This window comes from Astatotilapia calliptera, chromosome 9, assembly GCF_900246225.1.
Source record: "Astatotilapia calliptera chromosome 9, fAstCal1.2, whole genome shotgun sequence".
Lineage (NCBI taxonomy): Eukaryota > Metazoa > Chordata > Actinopteri > Cichliformes > Cichlidae > Astatotilapia > Astatotilapia calliptera.
In genome coordinates, this window is record NC_039310.1 from 16,389,929 (window position 1) to 16,417,863 (window position 27,935).

Genomic DNA, 27,935 nt, shown 5'->3' on the forward strand with positions numbered 1-27,935 from the left:
ACCCATCAAAAACGCATATCTGTTGCTGTCTACATACATAGGAATTCACATTTAATTATTACATTTGTGCTCATCAGCCTTCCCGTTCTATAGGAATATGACCAGAATACAGCCAGCAACCAGTTGTCTACATTTATAAATCAGTATTATTTGCAAACCTGTGGCCATCTCTCTGAGTGCAGTGGCAGTCAGTCCAAGTCATGCCGCGACTCTTTGCAGAAAGATTGCACAGGTTGCCTGGTAGGAGTCAATCGTTGCAACGCGAATACACATTTAGTCAACACAGCTCGTAGTCATTGGCAAAATGTGGGGGGAAAAAAAATCAGTACACTGACCAGGCAGCCATGAATTTTTGTTTGGTGGATGCAAGGAAATTGCTGATGAATTTTTACTCATTAACTTGCTCTGAATTAGGAGGTATCTTTTTTGGTTTTGTGGGGTTGATTTTAATGTCAAGCCCTCTTGTTGCTACTATTCCCTGACTATTTTCATTTATTTAATGAAATACCAATATTTGGTGTCTGTGTATTGTTACAGTATCGCTATGTAAAATTCCACAACACTATTTTGTTTTTTATTTGTTGATTCTCATACATGTGTGCTAATTTGATTGTGCAACTCCTAATTGCGTAGGAAGAGTTCATGGAGAGGCCCAAATTTTGTGTATGGGCACACTTCTCTTTTCAATTTCACTTTCTTACTCCAGTGGACATGTGGTATGACCAGCTGAGGTACTATCCGTCAGTTCTGTAGCTCTTTTGGCTTGTGAAGAATATTTGTTTAGAAGTGGCCCGGCTCTCTTTTATTGTGACTGTGCGAATCTTGGCAAAACCTGCTTGGTCTTACACAGATGTCACACTGTGTATGACTAACATAAGGTAGCTTGTAATGAGTGATGGACCATATGTCTCAACTTACAGCACTAATGAACTAAATGAGCTGACAGCTTGATGAACTGAACATTTGATAGATGCCTTCCAGAATATGCCAATCACTCCCCTACATAATGAGGTTACTCTCTTATGCGGTCATTAATCTGTGTTGAGTCTCATCAGCCCTGTTATTGCAGAGTTTAACATAGCCTGCATTAAAATATCATTTAGTCCAATTAAATTGTTTTGAATTGCACTTCTCCCCTCGTGCTACTACCTAGTCTGCTACAAGCAAAATGCAAGTATGGTGGTAAATTATTTATTTATGTATTTATTTATTTTTTTAATTGAATAAAGCATATGCATATGGGAAGTCGGTAAGGATCACGGCAGAGTCGTTAGGCATAGCCATCCCTGCATTTGGAACTATAACTGTGATGTTCTGTGTTACCTCTGAGATCTCTGTCATCATAATTGTGTACATCACTTCAGGTCTGGGGGATGGGGATAAGAATTTATCATGCCAGAGACACACTTGGGGAGCATGCCACTATTCTCTTCCTTCATACCTACTGTGTCCAAGAGCATTTAAGCTTTGAGGAGCTCTTCCCGAGGGGGTGATGTTGATAATTAAGTCAAATCTTAGCTCCCGTATAGTAAGTACTAACACCAGTGCCCAGCTGTTTATAGCTGCCCTGGGAACCAGCGCATTTTCCAGGATTAGAAATCCTTTCCTAGTTTGCCCATGTGAAGATCAGAGCCCTCCCCCAGCAACAAAAATGGCCTACCAGCCTGCTTGCCAGGGTGTCTGGCTGTCTGTATTGGTGTCATTGAGACGTGCCTTCTACATCCAGTCTCTCTTATTTGTCTCAACGTACAATGACCCATCATTACTGCCATGTCAAGGAGACGGAAGCAACCAATCATATCTGGCCTCGCGGGGCTGGTGGAGCCAATCAGGTCTAGAATTCCCATGGTAACTTGTGCCTGAAAGCCAGGGCACAGCCAATCGGAGCAGAGAGTGCCACTTAGCTATTAGGGTTTAATTGCCTGTTTCCGTTGTCATTAATAAAAGTTGTAACCTCTCTTTTTAGAGACTGTTATACATTCAGTGAACAGCACAGTGCCTCGGCATGAAAGCAGCCTAATGGCATTTGAAAGAGCGTAACACAAGGGCACATGCACAGTGACGTTTGTGTATCATGCTCTGTTCATTCACTGTACAGGCCAACAACAGTGCTCAAGTCGCTTGTCAACCGAATGTCTTTTACCCTTCAGATTCTCCTCTGTCTCTCTGGCCAATCATGACTGCTTCATCCATTTGTGCACAGACCCTACCATTAGCTTAAAGTAGGTCATTTCAGGCCAGGAGGGAGCCAGACTCAAGTTTGCATGGTCACTTTCTCTCCTTTTAGTTTAGCCTGCTTCTGACGAGCTTTTCCTTTCCACTCTGCTCTACATTGTGTTGTTTTCTGCTCTGTTCTTCCTTATGTAATGGCTGAGCAGTAAAGCGGCGTGTGTGTGTATGTCATAGCCGTTTCCATGGTTAGAGTGGCTGAGAGCGTAGAACAACACAGCATGCCCCAATCTTGGGCACTGTAGTGAGGAAAGACTTTTCCATTTTCTTTCTCCAGGTTTGCCTGTTTCTTAGTCTTAATTGCCTTTAACCTCCCCTCCTTTGCTCTGTCAAACTCCGAAAGCAGAAAAAGGTGTAGTTAATCATGTTGCATGAGCCAACGCAATGTTGTTTTTTTAATGCATTTTTTTTATAAAGAAGGATATCCTTTTATGTTGAAACCCAAGTCCATTAGGCACCATCAGATGTTCAGATCAGGTGGTAATTAATAAGACATTACTCTGATCAATAATTGATTGTCTTTCATTTAGTGGCAGCCTATGGTTGCTTTCAGGGTTGGAGTAAAAGCAGCATTCAAAACGTGTTGGCATGTAGGGTTTGAGACAAATTCAGCAAAGTCTCAGCTTCCTTGTCAGTTCTGATAACACAAAACGGTCACAACATGATTTCTTACTCACTGAAAATCTTACAGTCTGTTCCATAAGTTCAGAGAGAACAGACAAGATATGATTCCTGCATTTACATTTTAAGCGACTCTTACAAACCAATGTGAAGCATTCTCAGAGGCACTTAAACAAAGAACACATGTTGTCATTGTAAACCCACTCTGCTCTTAATGTGCGCCAGCTTTGCTTTGGTTTTGTGTAACAAATGGGTTTTTCTTGGTACATGGTTGAGCGTGCAGTCTGGTGCTGTGGGCAAGGTGCTGTGTTCTCATTTCAGTCTCTCTAGGGAGAGCTCCACCATCAGAGAGAAATGATTGAATCTCTTTCTCTGCTCCATTTTCACTCATTTCTCCTGGAGTGGATCTGCCTGTGCCCCCAGCACATTGTAGAGTGTGCGTGTGTTGTATGCAGATTCCGATGTTGGCATGTATACAGGCCAGCATGGGTGTTCTTCACATTATATAGCTGCCTATGCTTGTAGTGCTGAAGCATTTCTTTCAAATGTAAAACTCTTCTTTTGTGCCTCTTTGTGTTCATTTTCCAGACGCTGATATGCATTGAGGATGAGTGGAGTCGGCGAAAACTCATCTGACCCTGGCAGGGCAGAGTCACGGAAACGCAAAGAATGTTCTGCTGAACTTCTTGGACCCAGGTATTTGGTCCCTTTAGGAGTTATGTTTTTGACATTTCTGCGAGTTTTTGCTGTGTACAGTTAAATGTAATGTGGGGCAAAGTAGTTATCATGCACTAAAGGTCAGATCCAGTTTTAGTCGGTCCACACAAATGAGTAACGACTTTGCAAAGTTGTCCGGTTCACAATCTCCTGCACACATTTTTCTTTAACCTATTGTAACATAAATGGAGTAGACCTGATTTATTAGCAGGCTGATAATATCGACCTATATTAGCTATTTGCCAATCTATCGGTATCTGCATTTATAACTGTTAATGAAGGAAAAGACGAGAGAAACACCCTTCAGCTGACTGACGCTGAATAGTTTGTAGACCAGAGGGCACCCTTCAGTTTCCCAATCACAAACACAGCCACCTGCTGACTGAGCAGAGTCTGGCAAATCAGAACGTAAATAAATAACTATATAGATCCAATGTGGGGGAAATGTTTGTTTCATGTGTACGAAAGAGAAAAATATTGGCTGACATATTGAAATAAAGAGTTTTTAAGTCGGCAAGAATGTTAAAAATCCTATATTTAATCGGGCTCTAAGTGTAATATTGGTTTACCCTTGTGCCATGTTAGCAGCGTGAAAGCTCCTAGAAGGATGAATTGACACTAGTGTTGACTCTCCTCGATGCCTCAGTAGATATATTGCACTGTCAGTGTGCTGTCATTTGGCAGCTTTCAAAATGAGAGGCCTCTTCAGCCCTACTCAGGAAAAATGTGTGGACACTGGAACCCTGGTGTAGTTTTATAGATGGATGGACTTTGCTACCCTGGAGCTGTTTGATGCACTTCCACTCTCTTGAACCTTTAGCCATCAATCTGTATCGCCCGTGTTGTGTTACTGCTGTCCTCAGTGCAGTTTCTCACCCTTCTGTTTTTGTCTCTGCAGTCCCAAACGGAGCAACGAGAAGCGTAACCGCGAGCACGAGAACAAATACATCGAAGAGCTCGCCGAGCTGATCTTCGCCAACTTCAACGACATCGACAACTTCAATGTCAAACCTGACAAATGTGCAATCCTGAAGGAAACTGTGAAACAAATCAGGCAAATAAAGGAGCAAGGTACAAATGGCAGCCTCTAATATTTTTGAAACGTGATATTTTGTTGCAGAAACAATCAAGATCCCTACAGTGCAACAGCGAAAGGAATACGGAGTTATTTGAGCTGTTTATTTTATTTTATTTTTTTATTTCTTTATTCCCATGAAGTTCTGTAATTTTCCCCTTTCAGCTTTTTTTTTATGTCATAAAGCCCAGTTTTATACCATGGCTAACCTTAGTGAAAACACGTCAGTGGCTTTGACACAGCTGCAAATCAAATTCGTTGCTGTGTTCTTAGTTGTGCCTTTAAAGTTCGACACAGCTTCCACGGGTGGCTTTGTGTTGACAGAAACCTCAGATCTGATAGCATAAATATTATGATTTGGGATCTGTTTCATACACAGTAACTGGTGTTCTTATTAAAGAGCAGCACAATTGATTTAATGTTCCCTCCAACACTCCATCATACAATGTGGATGAGCCAGAGCAGTTTTTTTATTTCTTTTTTTTGTTGGCTGCCAGTCTTTCCCAGGAGCGCTCTGAGCCAGAAAATCAGGCAAATCGATCAGCATGTTTGGTTGTACTCGCTGCTGTGTGTGTGTGTGTGTGTGTGTGTGTGTGTGTGGGTGGAAGTAGGGGTCTTTAGTAAGTGGTAGAACACTTAAAGCTTTTAAAAAAACAGGGCTTCTTCTCTTGCTTCAATTTGAAGGAACGTGCTGATCTTAATGTTTTACCGTCGCACAGCCGAAAAAACAGCCGAGTGGCTGGTAGACAAAGAGTGGCCCACTCGAGGTGTGTATGAATCAGACCAGCTGATGATGTCATCATGTTTTGTGACTCACAGAGCCAACTGTTATGTAATGGTGATGCAAAAATCACAATCAAATTCTTGCTAGCGTCTGTTGCTCCCACCCCCTTTTTTTGATGTCTTATTCTGTGCTGCCTTCTTTTCTACCTCCAACACTTCCTCTCTGCATTATCATCTTTTTTCTTTCTTTTTTTAACCCTTTGCTATAATGACATCCTCTGCCTGACTCTCAAGGCAAAACATTTTAGTACAGAAGGAACCCCTGAGGGAAGGACTAAATTTTCCTATTCTGCCTTGTCCTCCATACGTCAGCGGCCACGTAGATGAACCTTTTTGTGTGTGTGTGTGTGTGTGTGTGTGTGTGTGTGTGTGTGTGTGTGTGTGTAGTTAAAGCAGGAAGCTACTGCATCTCATCCTGCACAAGTGAAGCGGGGATGCTGTGAGCTTATGTTATGTCCTACTGTTATTTGCTTTTCATTGCACCTCATGTGTTTAATGTGATCTGAAACAGAGGTGTAGTTATTTTTTAGTAGTATATTTTTTTTTTCTGTTGTCCACATTTAGTTTACTTTCTGCTTATAGCGACAATATTACATGTATTCAAATACACTTATGTGACTTAATATCTCTCTCTGATTGGTGACTTCCTGTAGAGATGTGCCATGTGGTGAAGATGGCCTTTGGAAAAAGGAATGAGAAAAAAAAAAAGCAATGAATTCATCCCTGTTTGTTCCTCTCACACTGTCTGCGTACATTTTCCACCCTGATTTGGAAACTGGTTGCAATTTTCTGCGTGTCTTTTCTCTTTCCAGCTTGTTGCACCTTCACAGACAATATGTGGAGAAATATGCTTATAGAGCCTTTAGAATAATGGCATAGCCAAGAGTTTTACAGCTTTTTTTTTTTTTCTTTCTTTAACACTCCGTGTTGGCAGGAGCACCCAGTTAAGACTCATAAAAACTGTGGACTGGGGTCTGTGTAGCTGCTAAGCTGAGCCTAGTACATTATTTATTCCAATATTCAAAATATAAAAATAAACTGAGCAAATTGTTAAATATCTGAAAGAAGGAACAGTATATAGCAAATGTCTTGTTAGTTGTGTGTTAAGCAGCAATTGTTACCCAACTGGTCAGTCCCTCTCTGTGTCTGGCACAGTTCCACAGTTCTCCAGACAGAAAGGCAGGGAGGGCCGCACTGACACTGAGTGATGGGTCTGCACCCAGGGCAGCTGTGCTGGTCTACAGGGCCCCGCTGGGCCCAGAGAGGCCCTGCTGATGCGCACATCATTAATGCTGAAAGAGATGAATTTGTGTCTGTGCGATGGTGCACAAACCCACAAAGCCAAGGGAACCCTGCATTTGCTTTCACCCTTCCAAAAAGAAAATACAAGGGACGGGATAATTTTGTTTGACTCTTACCACAATATTTATTCACCATATGGTCAGCCTGCTTCTTGGCATCGTGCGAAAGCAACATCCCCCCCCCCCCAAAAAAAAAAAAGAAGAAGCCAGAAACGACAACAACAACAAAAAGCCCAATGATATTCCGCCTCACATCATCATCTCTAAAAGTAGGGCAGCCTACGCTTTGAACATAAGGCTTCTCTGCATGGTTATTAACCCACTCAAACGGACACATGCATCGCATTATAGCACAGGTACAGGAGCTTACAGGATATTTATATTTATTTATGTTTGTTTTGTTTTTTTTTTAAGTGGATTTTGATTGGACATAAGATGAAAACAGTAGTAAATTATAAGCCATACGCATCTATGTGCTCAGTAATTCATACTCTCCATATCCATTAATAGAAAATCAACAGGAGTATTGACTGCTACAACTTGTTTTCCAATTTGGAACAACATTGCTTGGACACCATCAATGCTTAATTGTTTCCATGTTGGCCTTTTTTGTTTGTTTGTTTGTCAGGGCTTTGGCATAACAGAGTAATCTAAACAGTGACTGCCCCCCACAAGGCAGCTGTGTGCTCTAACACACCTTTCGCACTGTGCTGCTGCTCTGTGCTTCGGTGTGAGCCATGGCCACATGGTTTCACAAAGGGGACCGATGTGTTTGCTGTTAAAAGACTCGTCAGTGGGTGACCTCTTTTATAGTATGTGGGTTAGTTTCAGAGGAAAAGTAAAGTTGTTTGTTTCAGCCTTTTCTTTTTCCATGTTTGACAGTACAGTACGTTACAGTTTTCTTTTTTTTAGTAACTTCCTCATTGTGAAACAGTAAGGAGCCCTGACACAGTCTCTTAAATTTTTACTAACTTCGCTTTTAACAGAAAAAGCTGCAGCAGCAAACGAGGAGGAGGTGCAGAAGGCTGACGTCTCATCAACAGGCCAAAGTGTGATCGACAAAGACGCCTTGGGACCAATGATGCTGGAGGTGGGTGCACGGCCTTTTCCTCCTTACTCATAGCGCCATATGTGAAGAAAATATTATGAAATGCCAGACTCGTGCTGAAGTACCCCACACTGCCAGCATCTTGTATCCGCCCCTGATTGGCTATAAATCACAAGCGGGCCAATGGGGCCCCGTTGTACCACGAAGGACCACTGGAGTGCTTACATATAATAGGAAAGAAAGCAACAGCCTGGCGGATGAATCAGTCCATTGAGCCTGTCCTCTCACTCACTTCCTCCCTCCCTTTCTCTCTCCTGCTTGTTCAGTTCTCTTTCCTCTCTGTCTTTCCCTCCCCATCTTCTCTTCCTTCGCCTCTAGATCTGTCCTGTCATGGAATATTTATAGCTCTCCTGGTCCAGCGTCACTGAATCGACATACTAACTCGCAGCTAAATATAGACCAGTGCAGCCTGCAAGCTTTCCCATCTGTCAGCAGCCCCAAAACACAGCGATCGGCCATTCACACCCGCTCCGCTCTAGCCATGTCCCCGTCCGCCAGCCCAGGCTAATTACAGTGTGCTCTGCGGAGTATGGCTGGCTGTCGGCAGGAAATGCACCCACGCGCCCCATGACCCTCCTTCAAGGCCTTCTGCTGCCCACTCTCATGCCAACTCAAAGACGGACAAGGCTGTGAAGAAACATTAGTGTGCTGTTGTTTTAACCTTCTGGGAGCAGTCTTCTTCTGTCACATGATTTATTGTGGCATGTAGTTTGCATCCTTGCTAGCCCACGCGGTACAGAGGCTGTTGTGTGTTTCATGCATATTTTTGCCTCTACCAACAAAGTGTTAAGCATCACTGTCATACAGTACTAGAGGCATGTTTGAATTGCTTTAAGACAGAAATGTAGAAAATGGCTAATATTAAGCGAGAATTTATGAGAAGAGAGAACTCTGGTTGCAAAGCACTGCTCAGATTTAAATAATCCAGAGAAATTCCCAGATTCCTACCCTGCTGCAATTCATTACCTGCTGTGTAGCAATATTTAATCATATGTGAAAACAATAGGTTCTATGATATCACTCACAATGTATTTATTCAGGCTTTATTAATTTGTAGTTGCTGTAGAAATGTCTCTAGTGTTTATATTTAGTATTTAGGGAGGGTGTTGCAAATTAAGGTATTGGCTAAGAACATTATGCAAGAGTGTCTGGAGGAAGGCAGGCGTTGGCACTAGAGTGTTTGCTCTGTTTTTGTTTGCCCTACTTGTGCAGTTCATGGCCTTTCTTCATGCAGACTGGACTTACACAACCGTGTTGCATTTTGGAACAGCTCTGCTTCATGCAGTGATAGATGAGATCTCCTTAATCTATTTTCAGATCGTGCTGTGTTAAGGCGTGCAAAGGAAAACTTTCTTCTCAACATGATCATGTGTTCCCGGGATATGGGTTTGCTACATCCAGACTTGTCTGTTCACTGTAGATTTGTTAGGAAGTGTAGTTTGAGACATATACACTATAGTTATAGATGAGCAAGGATGCCAAAAACCCAACACGATACAAAATAAACATTTACGTTATAAATCCTCTTGCTACCCATTGAACAAGTCATGTGACCCTACACGCTGACAAGTGTGTGTGTAGTGTAGATAATGTTTATTTAAGCTGAGGTGAGACACCTTGAGAAGAGTCTCTTGCGTCTTATCTTGACATCAACTTTACAGCATTACAAGCAGCAGAATTCCCTTTTTAAGAGCTCCCGGTGATTTGATGGCCTAATTGACACCACCTTGTGTGTAATGGCTGACCTGGGGCTGTATTCTTTCAATTAAGTACTGCTCCTCCTTCACATCCGCCCGTCTCTGCAGGCACATGCTTTTATCCTGCTTTTTATCAGCCACAGCGATGGTGAGCGTCTGTGGGAGTGATCCATGTACCCGGCACATGGCGTACTAATCGTTCCTCTTCAGACACAACTAGTACATGTGTCGGCTGTCATGGGGATGTTAGCATCAGCAGTCGTTGGAGTTTTTAGATAAACTGTGCCTTCACTGAGTCGCCTGGCATTATCTGTGAGATCATAGAGGTAACAGTGCATTAGATGATGTTGCGGAAAATAACCAGACGTGGCGAGATTTCCTTTTTTGTTAGGGAGTTGTGGAAGTATTGCGTATTGTAGAATTTGCCATGATTTGTGCCAACATTTTTGTGCTGTATAAGCATTCTTGCTGGAGCACACTAATCACATCTCAGGCACAGTAGGCGCAAATAGAACATCCCTAATGATAATGAGCTAACGAGCTAATTGGTAATTAAGTTACAATAAGACAAACAAACAATAGAATTCAGTAGAATATACATCTTTCTCTGCATCTGTTTGTGGAGTTTATATGCTTAAAACTGGATATCCTGACCATTAACCAGTGAAAGAAAAATGACCCAGTCCATAGTGAACAAACTTCTGAACTGTCTTTTTTTTTTAATCCTCCAGGCTCTGGATGGCTTCTTCTTTGTGGTGAACATGGAGGGTAACATTGTGTTCGTGTCAGAGAACGTGACCCAGTACCTGCGCTACAACCAGGAGGAGCTGATGAACACCAGTGTCTACAGCGTGCTGCATGTCGGGGATCATGCTGAGTTCATCAAGAACCTGCTGCCTAAATCCCTCGGTTGGTTCAGAGATTGTTTTTCCCCTTTTTTTTCTTCTTGCTGTCAGTTTCTGCCTCACTGTGTCTCTTTTAGTCCATGTCCCTCGCTTTTCCTGACTTTGCATGTATGTCCTTTGTGCTGTGCTTCCGCTGCCTCTTAACACCCTCGCCTCTCTCGTTCTCCTTATTCAAACAGGTATGTTGTAGGTGGCTGTTGTTGCAGTGATGTCAGATTAATTAAAACATTTAAACGGTCACGGTCAGAAAGCATTTGATTCAGCTGTTTAACAGAGACTTTTAGGATGCTGCAAAAACCTATAGGTTCTTCATTTGTCCCTTTTGCTGACGCTCAGCCCAAACATTTGCTCGCACTCGTCCTCCCTCCCTTTTCAGCTAATTAACTTCCTTTTTTTGGCTTCTCTCCCCTGTCAGCAGCATCGTGCGCCTCCTATATTTCCATTTCATGTCCTTCCTTCTCCTTCTCTTCACTTATTTGTGTCATTCTCTCTTTCTCTGCCACGAACGCTCACCAAGTTCCTATTTTCATGTTCTCACTTTCCCATTTTTTTAGCCCACACACGGAAAACATTGCGTTTATCCTCACCTTACTCCATTTATTCTGTCACGTAAGATAGAATTTACTTTCATAGCCGCGGCCATTTAACATCCTGCCTCTGCATGACTTCCGCACGAGAGGTGATTTTTGATCTGTGCCGTTGGAGCTCATCAGGAGCTCGAAGTTCTCCTCTCCTTCTCTCGTGGCGCTTCGGATTGAGGTCTGAGTACCCAGCCCATCTGGGTGGGAGAGCAGCGCAGAGCGAAGCACCCTGGAAACGATCAGTGGGCTGTGTCCCAGATACTGGGAGATTATCAATGCACTGAATGAGATCACAAACCAGATGGAGTGTGATGGGAGTTTGTTAGAGTGAACAGAGTGGCGTGTGTGACTATACGTTTCTTTCTTTGTGTGCACGTACGCGCACGGCCGCTTACACATGTGTGTGCCCTTTCTGGTGTGTTTGCTCGCGCCTGTGTAAGTGTTGGAGAGAAGAAGAAAGATTGGCAATGATGTTTTACAGGACATGCATATGGAGGCCTGGCTGTGATGCATAGCTGTGGATAGATGGCGCAGGGCTCAGGGTTCCAACTGCTCATTATGACTGATCTCTACCCAGCAACAACCCTCTCTTTTTTACACTTTTTCTGCCTTCATTCTCTCTGTCTTGCTCTCATTATGTCTTTCACTTGCAGCGTGGTAGCCTCTCTTGGCTCGCTCGTTGCAGCTCCCATTCTCCGCGTTCTGTTGTTCAGTTTTTGCTGCAGTACAATTTGCTTAAAAAAAAATCTCCTGTTCCCTTTCCTCCCCCTCGATTTAGTAAATGGTGTCCCGTGGTCCAGCGAGGGTCCAAGAAGGAACAGTCACACTTTCAACTGCCGAATGCTGGTCAATCCACACGGCGAGAGCCAGGAAGAGCCACACGAGCACGAGCCGCAGCAGCAGAAATATGAGACCATGCAGTGTTTTGCCGTTTCGGAGCCCAAGTCCATCAAGGAGGAAGGAGACGGTATGCAAGGAGGGAAAAACGGAGACTAAAGCGGCACCCTATGAAACACACTTAAGCATTTCCTACTAGGCACAATTGCGTTGAATGTTATGGTTTGCTTTGCTTAAGTCTAAACCATTTGCAGTAACCTTGTTAAATAGTTTTATAGTATGATTAGGTTCCAAGAGCGAGAAAATAATATAGCCTGAAGTACAAAGGTGTTTGAATCATCGGGGGAAGCATTTTAACATTCAGCAACCTGACCCTTTTAGAAATTGCACACACTTATGTCAGCACGTTAAAACACTTGACAGAGGACTGAAAGACCTCTTCAGAAAGTAATTCAATTAAAACTGACAGTTTGCTTTGGAGCGTTCAATTAAAAAGCAAACAAAAGCAAGGATTTGTCTACTCGTATAACATTAGACTGAATTCTGCCCTCTTCAGTGGAGAGCTGAGTCGAGGTGAGCGGGATCAGACTTTTTTTTTTTTTTTTTTTTAAAGTAGTGTAAAGATATACACACACCATCGACAAAACCTGGAGAAGGAAAGTAAGAAAGCTTGCTTGTCTTTAAGAAACGCTGGTTGCCACCCAATGTAAAATCATTTAAAGTAATAATCAGCTGCTAGTCATTCATAGGGCGTTGATTGTTGACCATTATCTGTCTTATAACTGGATTTGTATAGCCAAATGATGAAGAGCAGTGCTGCTGCCACTCAACTTACACCCATGAAAAGTTAAGTGACACAAGGGAGACGGGAGGTTGGGCAGCTGTCATTAAAGCTCATCTATAATTCATGTACATCCCTTCCAAACCTGGGCTTATGACTCCAAGGGAACCATGTGCTTTAACCATGTAATGCAACAGCAAAAGCAGTCATTCAGTACTTTTCACAACAGCTTGAACACAACAACAGAATACAAACAAACTCGACACATTTGGGAGCATTTGTGTGTAAAGAAAGAAGAGGAATTTGTGTTAGCTTCTTGTATAAACATCTGCTCTCCTTTCCAGGGAAGCGATTTTAAATTGTATGTTGTTTCTGCTCTGCTTTCGGAGTTCAGTCACTGAGAGGTCACAGGGCTATTCCAGTGGTATTCAAGGCTTTAGATGGGAGCATGAGATGCTGAAGAGTGTAAAATTCCATTACAAACGACCTTTAGCCAGAATATTTCAGGACTTGTGATTGTACAGCAGCCTAAATCCCTTTTGTTCAAAGGCTATATTGCCAATCTTTAACTCAGCGGCAAATTAAAACAATAAGCAAATGTTTTACTCCAAATCTAGTTAGAGCCTTTTCCCTACTCTCTGGCTTGCTTTTTGTGCACCAGCTGTTTGCCAGCCATACTTTGGCAAGTAGGCCAAATAGGACTCGGGCCAGAGGTGTGCCAGTGTTTGTGTGTACTGAAGTGGCAAAGCAAGATGAGTGGTTACCAGTGCAGGAATCTGTCCAGCTATAGACAGAAACAGGGGGAATGGAGGCGATGGAAAGCAAGAAATTAATGTAGATTCACAGATTTGAGGGTCGGACCACCCAAGAGGCTTTTTAATAGGACTGTGTGCGAGTGTGCGTGTGCGCGTGTGTGTTAGTTCTGGCATGCATTCATTTACAAGAAACGTGTATGGGAGTGTGGGTATTACTGGCACCGAAAAGTTAGATGGCAGACTTTTTGGGGTCACCCCAGTCCTGGACTTGGCAGTGTCATATTTGCCATCAGTCAGTCAGCGCTTCACACACACACACAGACTTTAATGTTGAGCCAGGAGAGGTGTCATCAGTGTTAGATGTTCCTGCAGGTGAGAGTAGCCAGAGATGGGCATTCAAGCTCTCTTACACACACACACACACACACACACACACACACACACACACACACACACACACACGCCTTCAAAGGTCACACTTCATCATTTCCCTTGCCAGCGATAGCTGCTCCTCCTCATGAAAGGAGCGGAGCCCTGATCCCTATGCTCATTAATAACTGTATTAATTATGCTGCCTGGGAATAACATGCATTTCATTTTCTTTCCCTCCCTCTGTCTCTATCATTTACACCCCATCCCTCCCCTCTCTCCCATCCCTTCCCCCTTTCACCTCTTCTGTTTATCTCTCTGTTTTTGTTTTTTTTGTTATATACTCCATCTCCTATTTTCTTTCCTGTGCTATTCTGTTTTCTCTTTCTGAGTTTTTAATTATTTTTACTTTATTTTTTTTATTTTTTTATTTTTTTAGACTTTCAGTCGTGCCTGATTTGTGTAGCTCGCAGAGTGCCAACGAAGGAAAGACCCATGCTTCCCGCGCACGAGAGCTTCACTACACGTCAGGACCTACAAGGTACACGAACATGTCAGCCGGCAGTGAACTACAAACCGCTGTTCACAGAAAACTTTGCTCTTGATTTTTTTTATTGCATCTTTGTTTTAGCATAGCATCTTTCCATATGTGGCTTTTCAAATAAAACTTGGCCCTGCATCAAAAGAATGGTGTAACGATTCTAGTAAGGCAAAGTTCCAGCAGTACCTTATTTGATGTCAACAGCTTGTAAATCACTTTGCACTACAGTTAGGGATTCAAAGAATATTATATCCTCGGTAAAGATCCTTAGGATTGAACAACTTAGTAGACCCAGCTTCCTACCACAGGCTGCTCTCTGGGAGGTAAAGTACCTGCCTGAACGCTGGCACACAGACACAGACAGCTGTTTGTGTTTCACCTGGTCTTTGATGTACCCGTACCACTTGTGTGGCACAGACACACACACACACTTAGTCACTCATGTATAGTAATTTACTGTGGTTTCCCACACAGACCTCAGTAGCCATGCATCTAGGCAGGGCTATTATTTATTTGCCTCTTTATTTGGACTGCACAATTTTAAATAATTGCCGTGATTTGTTTTATTCTAGATTGACAGCATTATTTTTCTCTCATATTTTGCTGAAAGTACTGCCTCTACATTCTTGTTATGCCTACAAGAGCTTCTTGGACATGGTGCGGAGCTGTGAATAGTTCTATTATGGATGCTAGTTTGACAAGTCTTTAGTCAGTCCCTATGGCTGTCATTCAAGCAGCAGTGTGCTTGTCACCCTTTCAAATGCATCATACTTTCATTTAAATTGTATTCCAGTGAGGGACAACTGTTACACTGCTGTGACTGTGTTTACACACGCAGCATGAGAGTACTTGTTGGGCTCTAAAGATAGTTGAGGCTGAGCTGCCCTGAACTCATTACCTGCTGTAATGAGTGTCTAAATGGTGGTCTTTTTAAATTTATACTGACAGCACTTATAATTGTATTTCCATGTCTAATCCTATATAGTCAGGACCTTATATTCTGTTTACTAACACAGAAGCCATTTCTAACGTTGGGTAAGCTGTAATTAGAATGTAAACAAAGATTTATAATGTATTCTTTAAGTAATATTAAACCACTGAGATCCTGGCCGAGTCAACAGAAGAGACATTTATTTTTAATGTCGACATTAAATCTTTACATTTGTGTATGTCAACCGAAATGCTTTCCTTTATGACTAAGGTCTCTCTAATCCCGTACTGTGTGCTTAGGTAAGATAACATCCCTAGATACCAGTCTGCTACGAGCATCCATGAAGCCGGGCTGGGAAGATCTTGTGAGGCGCTGCATCCAAAGGTTCCACCTACAGAATGATGGAGAGATGTCTTTTGCAAAGAGACACCAGCAGGAAGGTAATTCCATTAACTATGAGGACAATCGTGTTTAATTTTTTTGCTCTGGATATTAGAGTCATTGGGGATGGCTGCATTAGCATGAAACAGTTGTTTAAAGAGGGGCTGCAGCCACATTAAGGAAATGGTCAAATGAAAAGTGTTATTTTGCCATCAATGTGTGTACATGTGTGCCTAGTGCTCCGACACGGCCAGGCGTTCAGCCCCATCTATCGGTTCTCCCTCTCTGACGGAACCATCGTCTCAGCCCACACCAAGAGCAAACTGGTACGCTCGTCTGCCACCAACGAACCTCAGCTCTACATGTCCCTGCACATCCTACAGAGGTATGTCCTACCTGCTCCACGTGAGTCAAAAAGACTGACATAAACCCGAGGCATCAACTTGCTAGCATGTTTTGTCCTGTGAGTTCCCTGCAGCACTGCCTGTTGGCTTCATGGAAATTGTGAGGATGGCACGGTTTTCAAAATATGTGCTTCCAAGTGTTCTTGGTCAAAATCAGACAGCGATATGTTACACCCCCCCAAAGAGAAACAAAACCAGAAAAAAAACCAAAACAAACATATTTTCTCACTTCCTCCTCATGGTAAATTCATGTATTTGTATTCATACTTTGTCTCATTGTTGGCAAACAGAAGAGTTTTATTACATGTCATATCCCATCCTTGGCATGCACATTGACATTTTTCTTGCAGTATAGTTTATACTGTATAGATTATTTACCCTTTACCCTATTGATTTTCTGCGCATCTCATTGTGCATGCATTCATATGATAGTAAAAAGCGTATTTGAAGAAATGCAGAAATGTTCCTTTTCAGTTTAAAGCAGCCAGTTTTCTAAGATTTCTAACTCCCATGTACAACTTTTGGTATTGTTTTTTTCTAATGTGTGTGTTTGTGTTTTAAAATCCAGGGAGCAGACAGTATGTGGAATGGGTCAGGACATGGGCCCTGGCAATCAGGCCACAGGGATGGCTCCCAAACCAATGAACTCTTCCACTCCCTCCATGACTCCTCCAACCCCAGGCAGCTTGCCAGGTTCAGGGCCTCAGGGCCAGGACACTACCATCAGCAGCAACAGCACGCCTTTCTCCCCCCCAGGTCCTGCTGGTCCCAGAGAACCAACGGCTATGGGGGGGCATATGCAGGTCTACCGCTTTGGCTGTCCTCAGCCACACAACCACAATGGGAGCATGCAACCACCACAGCAGGGCCCCAACTGGAGGATGAATAGCCCCTCTCGTGCCAGCCCAAGCCCAGCCGGAGGACCCCATCCACCTCCGCAGAACTCTATGCTATCACCCAGGCACCGAGGGAGTCCTGGGGGTGCAAGCAGCCCTCGTGTAGCAGGGGGTCTGCATTCACCCTCACCAGTGGGGATGTGCAGTGGAGGGCCTGGAGGTGCAGGAAGTAGCACGGCTAGCACCCATGCTAACAGCTATACTAGCAGCTCTCTGTCAGCTCTGCAGGCCCTTAGTGAGTGCCATGGTGTAGGACACGGGCATGGACCCCCTCATACACATACACTAGGTTCTCCAGACCGGAAAATGGGCTCCCCAGCTGGGGTCACACCAGGGTCAGCGGTAAACGCTCATCTGATGTCAAAACTTGGAGGATCCACCAGTGCTATTGGTGGTTCAGGAGACTCATTTGGACCTCATTCAGAGATGAGTCAGGGACACACCCAGGCCCAAACAGAGGGGAACTTAGTGGAGCCCAAGGAGGAGAGGGATGGACCCCTCGAGGGCCATGATGCTCACAGCCGTGGACATGACAACAAGGGCCACACCAAGTTACTGCAACTGCTCACCACCAAGCCAGAACCCCTGGAGACTCCTCTTTCCCCTGGTGCAGGAGTTGAGGGCAAGGACCAGGCTGGGACAGGGGTCCGGGGTGGCAACACTCACGCCACGTCCCTTAAAGAAAAACATAAAATCCTCCACCAACTGCTTCAGAACAGTACATCCCCCGTGGATCTTGCTAAGCTCACCGCAGAGGCTACAGGCAAAGAGATGGGCCAAGACCAACCCCAGGGTTCCGGTAGTGCTGCTTCTGCGGCAGACATTACTCCTAAGCAGGAGCCATTGAGCCCCAAGAAGAAGGACAATGCCCTGCTACGCTACCTACTGGATAAGGATGACACTGTAATGAAGGACAAGGTCCCTAAGCTAGAGCCTGGGGAAGTGAAAGTCGAAGGGGGCAAACACCCGCAGGTCAAGGCGGAGAAACAAGATGCAGGATACGACCGCGCTGAACAGGTCAGTTTAACGGAGTTAATCTTGTTTCCTGTCTTTTTCTTCTTTGAAATGAGTAAAGGACTAGAGTTACCCCAAAACTAACTGTAACCTCTTTAGCCTGTTGCAAAAAGCAAAAGTTTTCTGCCCTCTATTGCTCCACTTGCCTCTTCTCTCTGTTTTGCATGAATCTGGGTTAGGTAGCAGATGCCACGTCCATGCAGGATGTTACAGCTAAATGTACAAACAGTCAGGGAATGCAGAAGGCAAACAATATTTGTTGCGCATATATACATTCCGAATGACCAGCATATACACTGAACTCATTGTGTATGCTCTTTATTAATGTATATAAACACATCAGGTCCTTTCACTGCCTGTGTGTTGGCAGCTGAGGGAATCTATCCGCCAGCTTCAAACAACTGTGACATTTGGAAGGAGCCCCTGTGGTTCTTCAGCCATTTGATCCTGGTTGCTTTTGGCCAGATTCCTCAGGTTTGGCACCGTGCTCAGGTCAAGACTGGCGCTGAAAGAGAGAAAGGAGTCAAAGGAAGTGAGCGGGCAGAGTGTTGCTGGTGAAACTCAAAATTTCTTTGTAGCTGATGTTCTAGCAAGGCAGAGTGTTTAGAACAACCTGCTGATGCCCTAATGCAGGAAAGAAACCCGGCATCACAGACACTCACAAGCTTTCATACAGGAAACCTGCACATGACACGCTCTACTAAACACCTATGCAAGCCTGCAAGTGTCATTCTATCACATACTCTTCACTGCTAAACCGCAGAATTACAACAAATGACATATAATTACATAAATGCCCTTCCTTTTCTTTTCTGTCTCTGTATCATTAGCTTCCTCTTCTTCGACCAGTCACGTAGTCTGGGTTGCATGCATGCCATTTAAATGTCAGTAACACTGAACAGAGGTCACATTTTTTTGTCAAAGTGCATGTTCATTTTTTTTATAAAAAGGTAATCTGTGTGCAAACTGTGCTTACTGTGGATCAGGGTGCAGATAACCTGGTTTGATTGTCCAATTTGAAATGTCCGCCTACAAAAGAATAACCTGCGTCAGAGTGGGTTTTAAGGGAATTTATAAAAATCAATCTTTTTTTATTATTATTATTTATTTTTTAATATATTTTAGGCTTTGTTTGTTTTTTTTCTCCATTCACAGAGAGACAGCGGCACCGACTGTCACGCAGCTATGCACGCTCGCAGTGTATGTACAGTATGTGCTCGTGTGCTGGGGTACATAATGTGAAGAAGAGGGAAAGGTGATTGGTTGGATAATACAGTAAGAGCCGCTGTTAAACTGAACAAAGAACGGGAGAGGAGAGAGGTGTAGATACCCCCAGGAGAGGCCAGCCTCGGCAGGCAGAGTGAAAATGATGAGCCATATGCTCCTGCATGTCCTCTCTGCTACCATGGAGATAGAGGGGAGAGGGAGTGGTGTGTTTGCAGAACGTGCAAGAAACAATAAAGAGAATTAGAAATTGAGAGAAATCCAGGTTTTAATGTGTAATGCCAAAGGGTTTTATTTTGTGGAAGTGGCCAGTATACAAGGGAACACAGTTAGACTGTATTTTAAAAGGATTTCGTTTGCCCTACATTTAAAGTGCAGCTGAAATGAGGGAATTCTGGGTTTTTGCCTTTAGTACGTTAACACACTCACGACTTAATGTGGTGACACATTCCAGTTTAACAGATCTCATTAACTAGAACAAGAGCATTTTGTTAGACGTGCACTAAGCTGAGGCTTCATTAGAGCCTTTACATGTGTGTGAGTGGGCTTCTGTTCCTTACTGGTGACTTGCTGCTTGGCCATGTGTGAGAGCTGACTGTACTAGTTTGAGTCCACTCATCCTCCTCTCCACTAACCTCACCCACTATTTTCTCGCTGACGCTCCTTCCCTTCCTCTGCCTTTCTCGTCCTCATGATTGTTGAGGGCTGAATTATTGATGGCTGGAGCAGAGCTAAATGAGAAATCAGAGCAGAGCTCTGATGGAGTTATGAGTATGGCTGAAAACAGGGGTGGTTCAGACTTGTACCAAACTGCCGATCAGATCGACTATTAGCGATTGACGAGGCAGTTAACAGATATTTTCCCTGACAATGATAATCTTTGATATTAAATCCGTAAAAGTGACTCTGCTCTTTAATCCCTAATTTAAGGAAGTCAGTTTGTTATTCCTTCATCCGATCTTTAACTTCATTTTTCATGTGCTTGCTCATGACCAAAGCATCTGGCTTTGTCACATGTTCGCTGTGTCACATCTGCCAAATAAGATTAGAAGTTTAGGTGACAATGAGGTAATAGGCTGTATCTGACTCACTCTCTTACCTGCTTCACTATCTTTACATTTTCTGTTTTCTTAAGACTATCTCTGAAGCTAAAATTGACTTCTTATTGTACCATATATACACCAATAGACCACACCGTCAAAACCACCTACATTGTTGTGGTGCACCGTGTTCCCCGTTGAGACATGGTACTCACATTATGTCTGAGTGTGTGCTTTTGGGTTCAGTTTCAGGCACCAAGAAGTTTAAAGTAGATCTATTTCTTCAAGTTGTTAGGTTCTTCTTTCCAGCATGTTCCACAGATGCTCAGTGTGATTGAGATCTGTGAAATTTGGAGGCCAAGTGAAAACTTTGAACTCACCACTATCGTTCTTAAATCATTCTTGAGGAATTTTTATGATGCAAACATTATCCAGCCGAAAGAGGTCACTCCCATCATGGATTAAGGTGTTTCTGTGGTCTGTAATATTTAGCTAGGTGATATATTTTAAAATATATCACATCAATCCGTGAATCTAAAGTTTCTCAGTTGAATATTCCCAGAGTATTAACGTACCTTCACCAGCTTGCCTTCTGCCTTCTCTTCCCAGGGTTAAAAGCCCACAGGTGGTCAGACTAGGCCACATTCCCCAGTAGTGGTGCTTTCAGTAGCGGACATGGGGCAGCATGCAGGTTTCACCAGTTTTTACAGTAACTCTCAGACTAGTCTTCACTTCCTTTGGTGGCTTCTTTGAGCTATCACATTTTGGCTCTTCACAAAGTGAGTCCAAGTTTTTTTCCGTTGCCTATTTTTCCTGCGTCCACCAATGTAACTTCAAGAACTAGCTGATCAATCGACACCTAATTTTGGATCTAACTGGGGGGAAAAAAAGAAAATTGGTTTAAATTCTGCTTCTAAAAAGCTAGAATTAAGCTAGTCTCAAAAAACTGATTTACTCAAAAAAGTAAATCAGAATGACTGAAATAACTTTTCTGCACCAAATGCAGAAGCAGAAAATCTTCACTTGTACTCCCAGTTAAATGTCAGATGTCTGTGCAAGTGTTGCAATTAATGTTGGAGCCATGTGTTGTCCTGACTTTTATTTTATTTAACACTTGTTTACATTTAGGTAACAAAAGAGCAGCATGACTCTGGGGTGACTTTTTCCTTTTTCCTTACTTGACAGTGCCACTTCTGCTTTTCTTGGCCTTTCTCACTTCCCTTTCCTATAAAATTTCATGCGCTATATCATGGCTTCTGGAGGGCTCCTGTGTCCTTTTGAAGTCCACATCACCATTAGGGCACTGGACGTTTAATGGAAGAGTTGGAGATTACTCGCATGTCACACTCGCAGTGTTGGTCCGTTACTAAATACCAGTACTTTGAAAGCGTGCTTTGAAATTGTATGTTAACTAATGTTTCGAATACAACTATTGCAACAGATAACAGAGTTTTTAAGTAGTGCTTTTTGTAGTTGCCATTTGGAATTTTTTTTTCTGCTGGACCTTTTAAAGACTCAGTAAAGAAGTTGTTAGGTCAAACATCACGATCTTACTACACTCCCTGAAAATTGCAGTGCTCCTTTCATACAGGAGCGCTGGAATAGTTTACTTGCAGTTTACTTTGATGCCTTTTATGATACAAGTGCTGTTTATAACTCACATGTGGCTTCAACTTATAACAAGCCATGTGTCCCACTTCATATATATATTGTGTATTTGTCCTACAAAGGCTGCTGGAAATGTAAATCAGCTCTGCAGTGAAAAATGATCCTTTTTATGGTTTTAAAATCTTTGATTTCTTTCATTATTTTGTTTTAAATGAAATACAGTAAAATGGTGAGAGATGCAGAAAAGGAGGGCTCACATTGCATTACATGCACCGACATGCATTTGAAAGTGGAGTGTAACATGAATTGATAGAAATGGGACCCATTAAGGGTAAAAGCAACTGGAGAAGTGGAGAGAATAGAAAATGGGAGGAGAGAGAATTGAAGAGGAGGAGGAGGAGGAGAGCAAACTGAGAGTGTACAGAAGCATTACATCATTCCTGACCTCATTAGGGCTTTTCTCTCTCCCACCACCACCGCCACCCCTCACTCTGTTACTCTCTCTAGCTTTCCTACATATCCTGTCTGCTTCTAGCTGTGATCAGCTATGTGCGGCTGTCTATATTCGGCTGTACTGAGATACTATTTAAATAAAATCTTCCAAGATGTAAAATAAATAAATAAATAAGAAGTGCATTTGGGCATAACCGAGACGAGGCTGCAGTCCTTGAGCCGTCTAGATAATTTGTTCTATCAGGCATATTTGGCAGCCTTCTATCTGTAGCAGCAGTTACATGCCCAACAAATACATGTCATTGTCAAGTACAACATTGAAACAGTGCTGGTGTGCTGCTTTCCTGCTGTACAGTATGTCATGATCAGGGGATTCAGTGATTCTGTATGTGCTGCACTCTGGTGGACAGTTGCAGCTAGTGCAACTTATTTACTCAAAGTCCCTCAAGCCTCGCTAGAAAGTGCCCGGATCACTTTTGTGAAATTGTAGTTTCTTTTTGGTTGTTGCTTATTAATGCTTTGACAGTTGTTGTTTTTTTTTTAAAGGGTGTGGGTTGCCGAGATGTTTTACTGAGCTGCATTATTCAAGAGTTCCTGTTATTGTGTCCTCCGCATCTGTGACAGAAAGATAAATACACGCCATGCCAGTGTTGTGAAACGGACACTAAGAAGTTTATTCTTTTGTGGTTCTTCCAGTTCTTTTGTTCAAGATCAGGTCCACAGCATGCCCTTGTGTTTGAGTGTGTGTGGAGAAATGAAACAGAAATTGTATAGAGAGTCCAGCTGTGTATGAATGCAGCTTCAGGCTGCAAAGAGTTGGCTCAGTACAGCTGTTTACAGTAAGGAGGCAGAGAGGAGTTCAAACAGTTGGCATTAGCCCGACTGCTGCTTATATCTGCTCTACTGTTTTACTTTGGCAGGACAAAGTTTAAGTAGCCACATGTTTTCTGTATTTGTTGTTTTCTTAGTTCAGTGGGAGTAAAATTTTGGATTTAAAAGTAGAGAAGTTGTAATAAACCTCCTGAAAGAACCACTCAGCAAGCGCAAAGTAGAATGAGAATCTGGGAAGCTAAGTCAAAGTGAAGTCTGGCCTAGATTTGATGTAAAGTGCTCCATTTTTTTTTCTTCTAGTTATCCTGTTTTATAAACAAGGCCAATCCCACTGAAAGACACCTCGTGGAAGTTTGCTTTCGGTAGATGTGCTTAATAATAATTTAGATTTGTGCATTTACAGGTGAATGAGTGAAGGGTTTCTTAATGGGAGCCTTAACAGCAAATTTAATTCACTTTTTTCCCCCCACTTGTCTATCTGTCCTCTAGTCATCGGAGCTGGATGACATCCTGAATGACCTGCAGAACGCTCAGCCACAGCTCTTCTGTGAGCCGCGGCCTGTTTCGTTGCCCAGTCCCATGGACAAACAGAATATCATCAATGACATCCTGCAGATGTCCGAGAGCAGTCCTGTCATGGCTGCACAGCCGCAACACCGGGGCCTTGGGCCCGGCATGGGACCCACTAGTGAGTCCCTTTCTTTGTTTGAAAAACAGAAAAAAGTGCACTAACCACATTGTATATTCATAAAATACTCCAATGAGCATGCAGGAATAAGCTGCATTTATTCCTGTCTTCAGACTTTGGTGGTGTTCGACCAGGCCAGCCAGGAAGGGGTTTGTCTGTTAGAAGTGTGTCTCTGGACGTGAATATGTCCCCCCAGCAGCCATCATTACAGTACCCCATAAGGACCACAAGCCCATACACTGTTATGCAGCAACAGCAAGGCATGGTGGGGAACCATGGCATGATGGGTAACCAGGCTGCTATGGTCAATGCAGGTAGGTGTGATGGTTATGATTTGCAGAAGCTTGTATTTGTCTGAATGTGTGTGATACTGCCTTCACACCTCACTATATCCTAAAAAAATGAATTAAATCCATGTTTAAATGCTTGTTTATGCTCAGATTGCTGGATGAAAATATTCAGTCTGTAAGAGTGGCTTATCTTGTTACTGTGCAGGTATTTAGCTACCAGAAGCTTTGTTTTAGTTTTGTAGTCTAATGATAAATCACATTTGAGCAGGCTTTAGCTGCATGAAGGAAACCCTGAAACATTGGCCGTCTTGCTCGGAGGCTAAATCTTGAGATCATTGTTTCTCAGATTACATAGCGCTGAATGTGTTTCCTCAGTTTAGATTGACTGTCTGTAATGAATCTCTTTTCAGTTTTTGACAGGTTTTTGTGAAGTGTGATTTCCACCTTTCAATCTCACAACAGCCAAACAAGTAGAGACAGAAATGTATTTTTCTTCTCCTAGATAACTGTGGTAACACTTAGAGCTGCTCCTGAGTTCTGAGGAAGGACTTCGTTCCTCGTGTGTGTCGCTCACCCTTTAACGTATCATGCCATGGCACTGTGACTCACTTCCTGTGACAGGAAACAATCACCCACACTGGCACAAAGTTCTCTGACTGCTACTCCCACATATTAGTCTTTCCTCCTTATGTAGCATCATGGGGGCAGCGGGCATCTACTGAAATCTGTCCTGAGATTTTTCTCATTGGTTCTTATCTTCGTGTGTGTGTGTTCCCCCAGCACTGATGGCTCCAAGTGGTCCACGGCCAGGCATGCAGCAGCAGGAGGCCTGGGTAGGCCCAGCTTCTGCACCTCCTATAGGAGCGCCGGGCCCTGGCCATCAAAATGCCATACAGGGCAGGACGGGACCCAGTGGTACTCCCATGAGGCCCAACAGCCAACCAGGGCCCCGACAGATGATGCAGTCTCCAATTATGCCTAATAGTAAGAGCGCTGTGTACCAAAAAAATACATATTACAATGTTTTAAATGCAGAAAGAACCACACTGCTGGTTTTCAGACTGAGCAATGCAATAAAGCTATTTCCCAGCCCCTAAGAGAGTAACAGATTCTCCAGCATGTCAGTATAGAAACCCAGAACAAAATTACTTGTACTTTGTGGAAATTAGATCTGAGTTGTCAGGTGTGATCCATCTAAAACTCCTTAGCAGATATCTACACTCAACAAAAATATAAACGCAACACCTTTGTTACTGCTCCCATTCCCCATGGGATGGACGTAGAGACCTAAAATTCATTCCAGATACACAATATAACCATCCCTCCCAAACAGTGGTCACAAATCAGTCCAAATGTGTGGTAGTGGGCACATCTGCCATATTGAGATAATCCATCCCACCTCACAGGTGTGCCACATCAGGATGCTGATCTGACATCATGAGTAGTGCACAGGTGTACCTCAGACTGCCCACAACAAAAGGCCCCCCTGGAATGTGCAGTTTTTTGCGCTATTGGGGGTCTGGGGACCCAGAACCGGTCAGTATCTGGTGTGACCACCATTTGCCTCATGCAGTGCAACACATCGTCGCATGGAGTCTATCAGATTGTCAATTGTGGCCTGTGGAATGTTGGTCCACTCCACTTCAATGGCTGTGCGAGGTTGTTGGATATTCGTGGGAACTGGTACACGCTGTCGTATACGCCGGTCAAGCACATCCCGAACATGCTCAATGGGTGACATGTCCGGTGAGTATGCTGGCCATGCAAGAACTGGGACATTCTCAGCTGCCATCTGCCCTGAACAATGTGAACCATGATTCATCCGTGAAGCGCACACCTCTCCAACGTGCCAGACGCCATCGAATGTGAGCATTTGCCCACACAAGTCTGTTACGGCGATGAGCTGGAGTCAGGTCAAGACCCCGATGAGGACGACGGGCATGCAGTTGAGCGTCCCTGAGACGGTTTCTGACAGTTTGTGCAGAAATTGTTTGGTTGTGCAAACCAATTGTTCCAGCAGCTGTCTGGGTGGCTGGTCTCAGACGATCTTGGAGGTGAACCAGCTGGATGTGGAGGTCCTGGGCTGGTGTGGTTACACGAGGTCTGCGGTTGTGAGGCCGGTTGGATGTGCTGCCATATTCTCTGAAACGCCTGTGGAGACGGCTTATGGTTGAGAAATGAACATTCAATGCACGGGCGACAGATCTGGTTGACATTCCTGCTGTCAGCATGCCAATTGCACGCTCCCTCATTGCTTGTGGCATCTGTGGCATTTTGCTGTGAGACAAAACTGCACATTCCAGGGTGGCCTTTTGTTGTGGGCAGTCTGAGGTACACCTGTGCACTACTCATGATGTCAGATCAGCATCCTGATGTGGCACACCTGTGAGGTGGGATGGATTATCTCAATATAGCAGATGTGCCCACTACCACACATTTGGACTGATTTGTGACCACTGTTTGGGAGGGATGGTTATATTGTGTATCTGGAATGAATTTTAGGTCTCTACGTCCATCCCATGGGGAATGGGAGCAGTAACAAAGGTGTTGCATTTATATTTTTGTTGAGTGTACTTGTCATACTTGTAAAAGCTGCCATCTAGTGGTTAACCACAGTGCAGCACATGGCGTTAACTCAGATCTGCTACCCTGCACGTTCCTTTATTTTAAAGAGTATTCACTCTTGATTCATCATGACCCATAAGTACTTCACTGTCTAATATTTAGCCAATCTTTTTTTTTTTCTTCTCTATTTAGCCCAACCAGATATAGACATTGGAATGGTTGGTGACCATTTCTCACAACAACAGGCTCCACCCAACCAGACGGCCCCCTGGCCAGACAGCATGATGCCAATTGATCAGACAGCTTTTGTAAACCAGAGCAGGTAAGCTCATTACCAGCGTAGCTCAGTGGCATAATTTTACACAGTTAACATTTTTATTCTCATCAGACTTCTATATTTTTTAATAGTTTAACTGTTGGTCTAAATGTTTGCTGTGGCATATACAAGACAATGTTTTTAAAATATTTGTTTGTCTCCTCTTCGCTCAGGGCTCCACCCCAGGATGATCTGCTGTGCAATACAGGGCTCAGCTCAAGTGATGGCAGTGCAGTGGACGAGGGGGCTCTGATGTCTCAGCTGTACACCGCACTAAAAGACTTTGATGGCCTGGAGGAGCTCGATCGTGCTCTGGGGATCCCTGCTATGGTAGAACAGGTGGGATTTCCATCCTGCCAAACCTACATTATAACATTCTTGGTTTTTAAGTGATGTTTTATTATTTTTGTTTGTGGTGCTGCATTTTTTTAAATAATATATGGCTGCCTGTTTCAGAGCCAATCACTGGAGCCAGACCAGTTCCCCCAGGAACCCTCGGTGATGTTGGATCAGAAGCCCCCCATGTACACCCAGCAGTTCGGTCCCCCAGCATCACACATGGCACCGAGAGGCTACCCTGGTGGCCCCATGCAAGAGCCAGGTTTCCACCCGATGCCTGGCCAGATGGGTCCACGGCCAGGTTTCCAAATGATGCGAATGCCGGCCCGGCCAGGACTCAGGCCTACTGGAGTCGTCCCCAACCAGCCCAACACACTACGACTGCAACTCCAGCACCGGCTTCAGTCACAGCAGGTGCACATGAATCTAGACTGTCCTGACACTGCTGGAAGTACTCTTGCTCACTGATTCTTGACTCTACTATAACCTCTCTCTTTAGGATCGAGAACACACGGACAGGAATTGTGTTTTTATCCTTGAGGGTGACATTTTAGCAGCTTCGATGACAACATAGGAACTTTTAAATCTACCTGCCACGCATTAGGCTTCCAGTGGACTTTAGCCTAATTCTAATGTAAAACTATAGATTATGTTA

The 27,935-nt window shown here is 43.6% G+C and overlaps 1 protein-coding gene across 9 annotated transcripts in view; it reads left to right on the top strand.

Moving 5' to 3' along the window:
• The window catches only part of ncoa2 (nuclear receptor coactivator 2), a 60,167-nt gene that overhangs the window by 27,285 nt on the left and 4,947 nt on the right, over nucleotides 1–27,935 (top strand). For 8 of the 9 annotated variants that reach the window (XM_026179483.1, XM_026179481.1, XM_026179488.1 and 5 more), the window contains 15 exons: nucleotides 3,439–3,546; nucleotides 4,466–4,638; nucleotides 7,713–7,816; nucleotides 10,263–10,440; nucleotides 11,796–11,984; nucleotides 14,199–14,300; nucleotides 15,531–15,671; nucleotides 15,850–15,997; nucleotides 16,585–17,929; nucleotides 23,572–23,770; nucleotides 23,884–24,084; nucleotides 24,841–25,044; nucleotides 26,818–26,947; nucleotides 27,115–27,280; nucleotides 27,398–27,694. In XM_026179483.1, the coding sequence (XP_026035268.1) occupies nucleotides 3,458–3,546; nucleotides 4,466–4,638; nucleotides 7,713–7,816; nucleotides 10,263–10,440; nucleotides 11,796–11,984; nucleotides 14,199–14,300; nucleotides 15,531–15,671; nucleotides 15,850–15,997; nucleotides 16,585–17,929; nucleotides 23,572–23,770; nucleotides 23,884–24,084; nucleotides 24,841–25,044; nucleotides 26,818–26,947; nucleotides 27,115–27,280; nucleotides 27,398–27,694 (3,666 nt within the window). In that variant the 5' untranslated portion in view covers nucleotides 3,439–3,457. The remainder of the gene's footprint in view (nucleotides 1–3,438; nucleotides 3,547–4,465; nucleotides 4,639–7,712; nucleotides 7,817–10,262; nucleotides 10,441–11,795; nucleotides 11,985–14,198; nucleotides 14,301–15,530; nucleotides 15,672–15,849; nucleotides 15,998–16,584; nucleotides 17,930–23,571; nucleotides 23,771–23,883; nucleotides 24,085–24,840; nucleotides 25,045–26,817; nucleotides 26,948–27,114; nucleotides 27,281–27,397; nucleotides 27,695–27,935) is intronic. The other variant, XM_026179487.1, reaches the window with a different exon arrangement.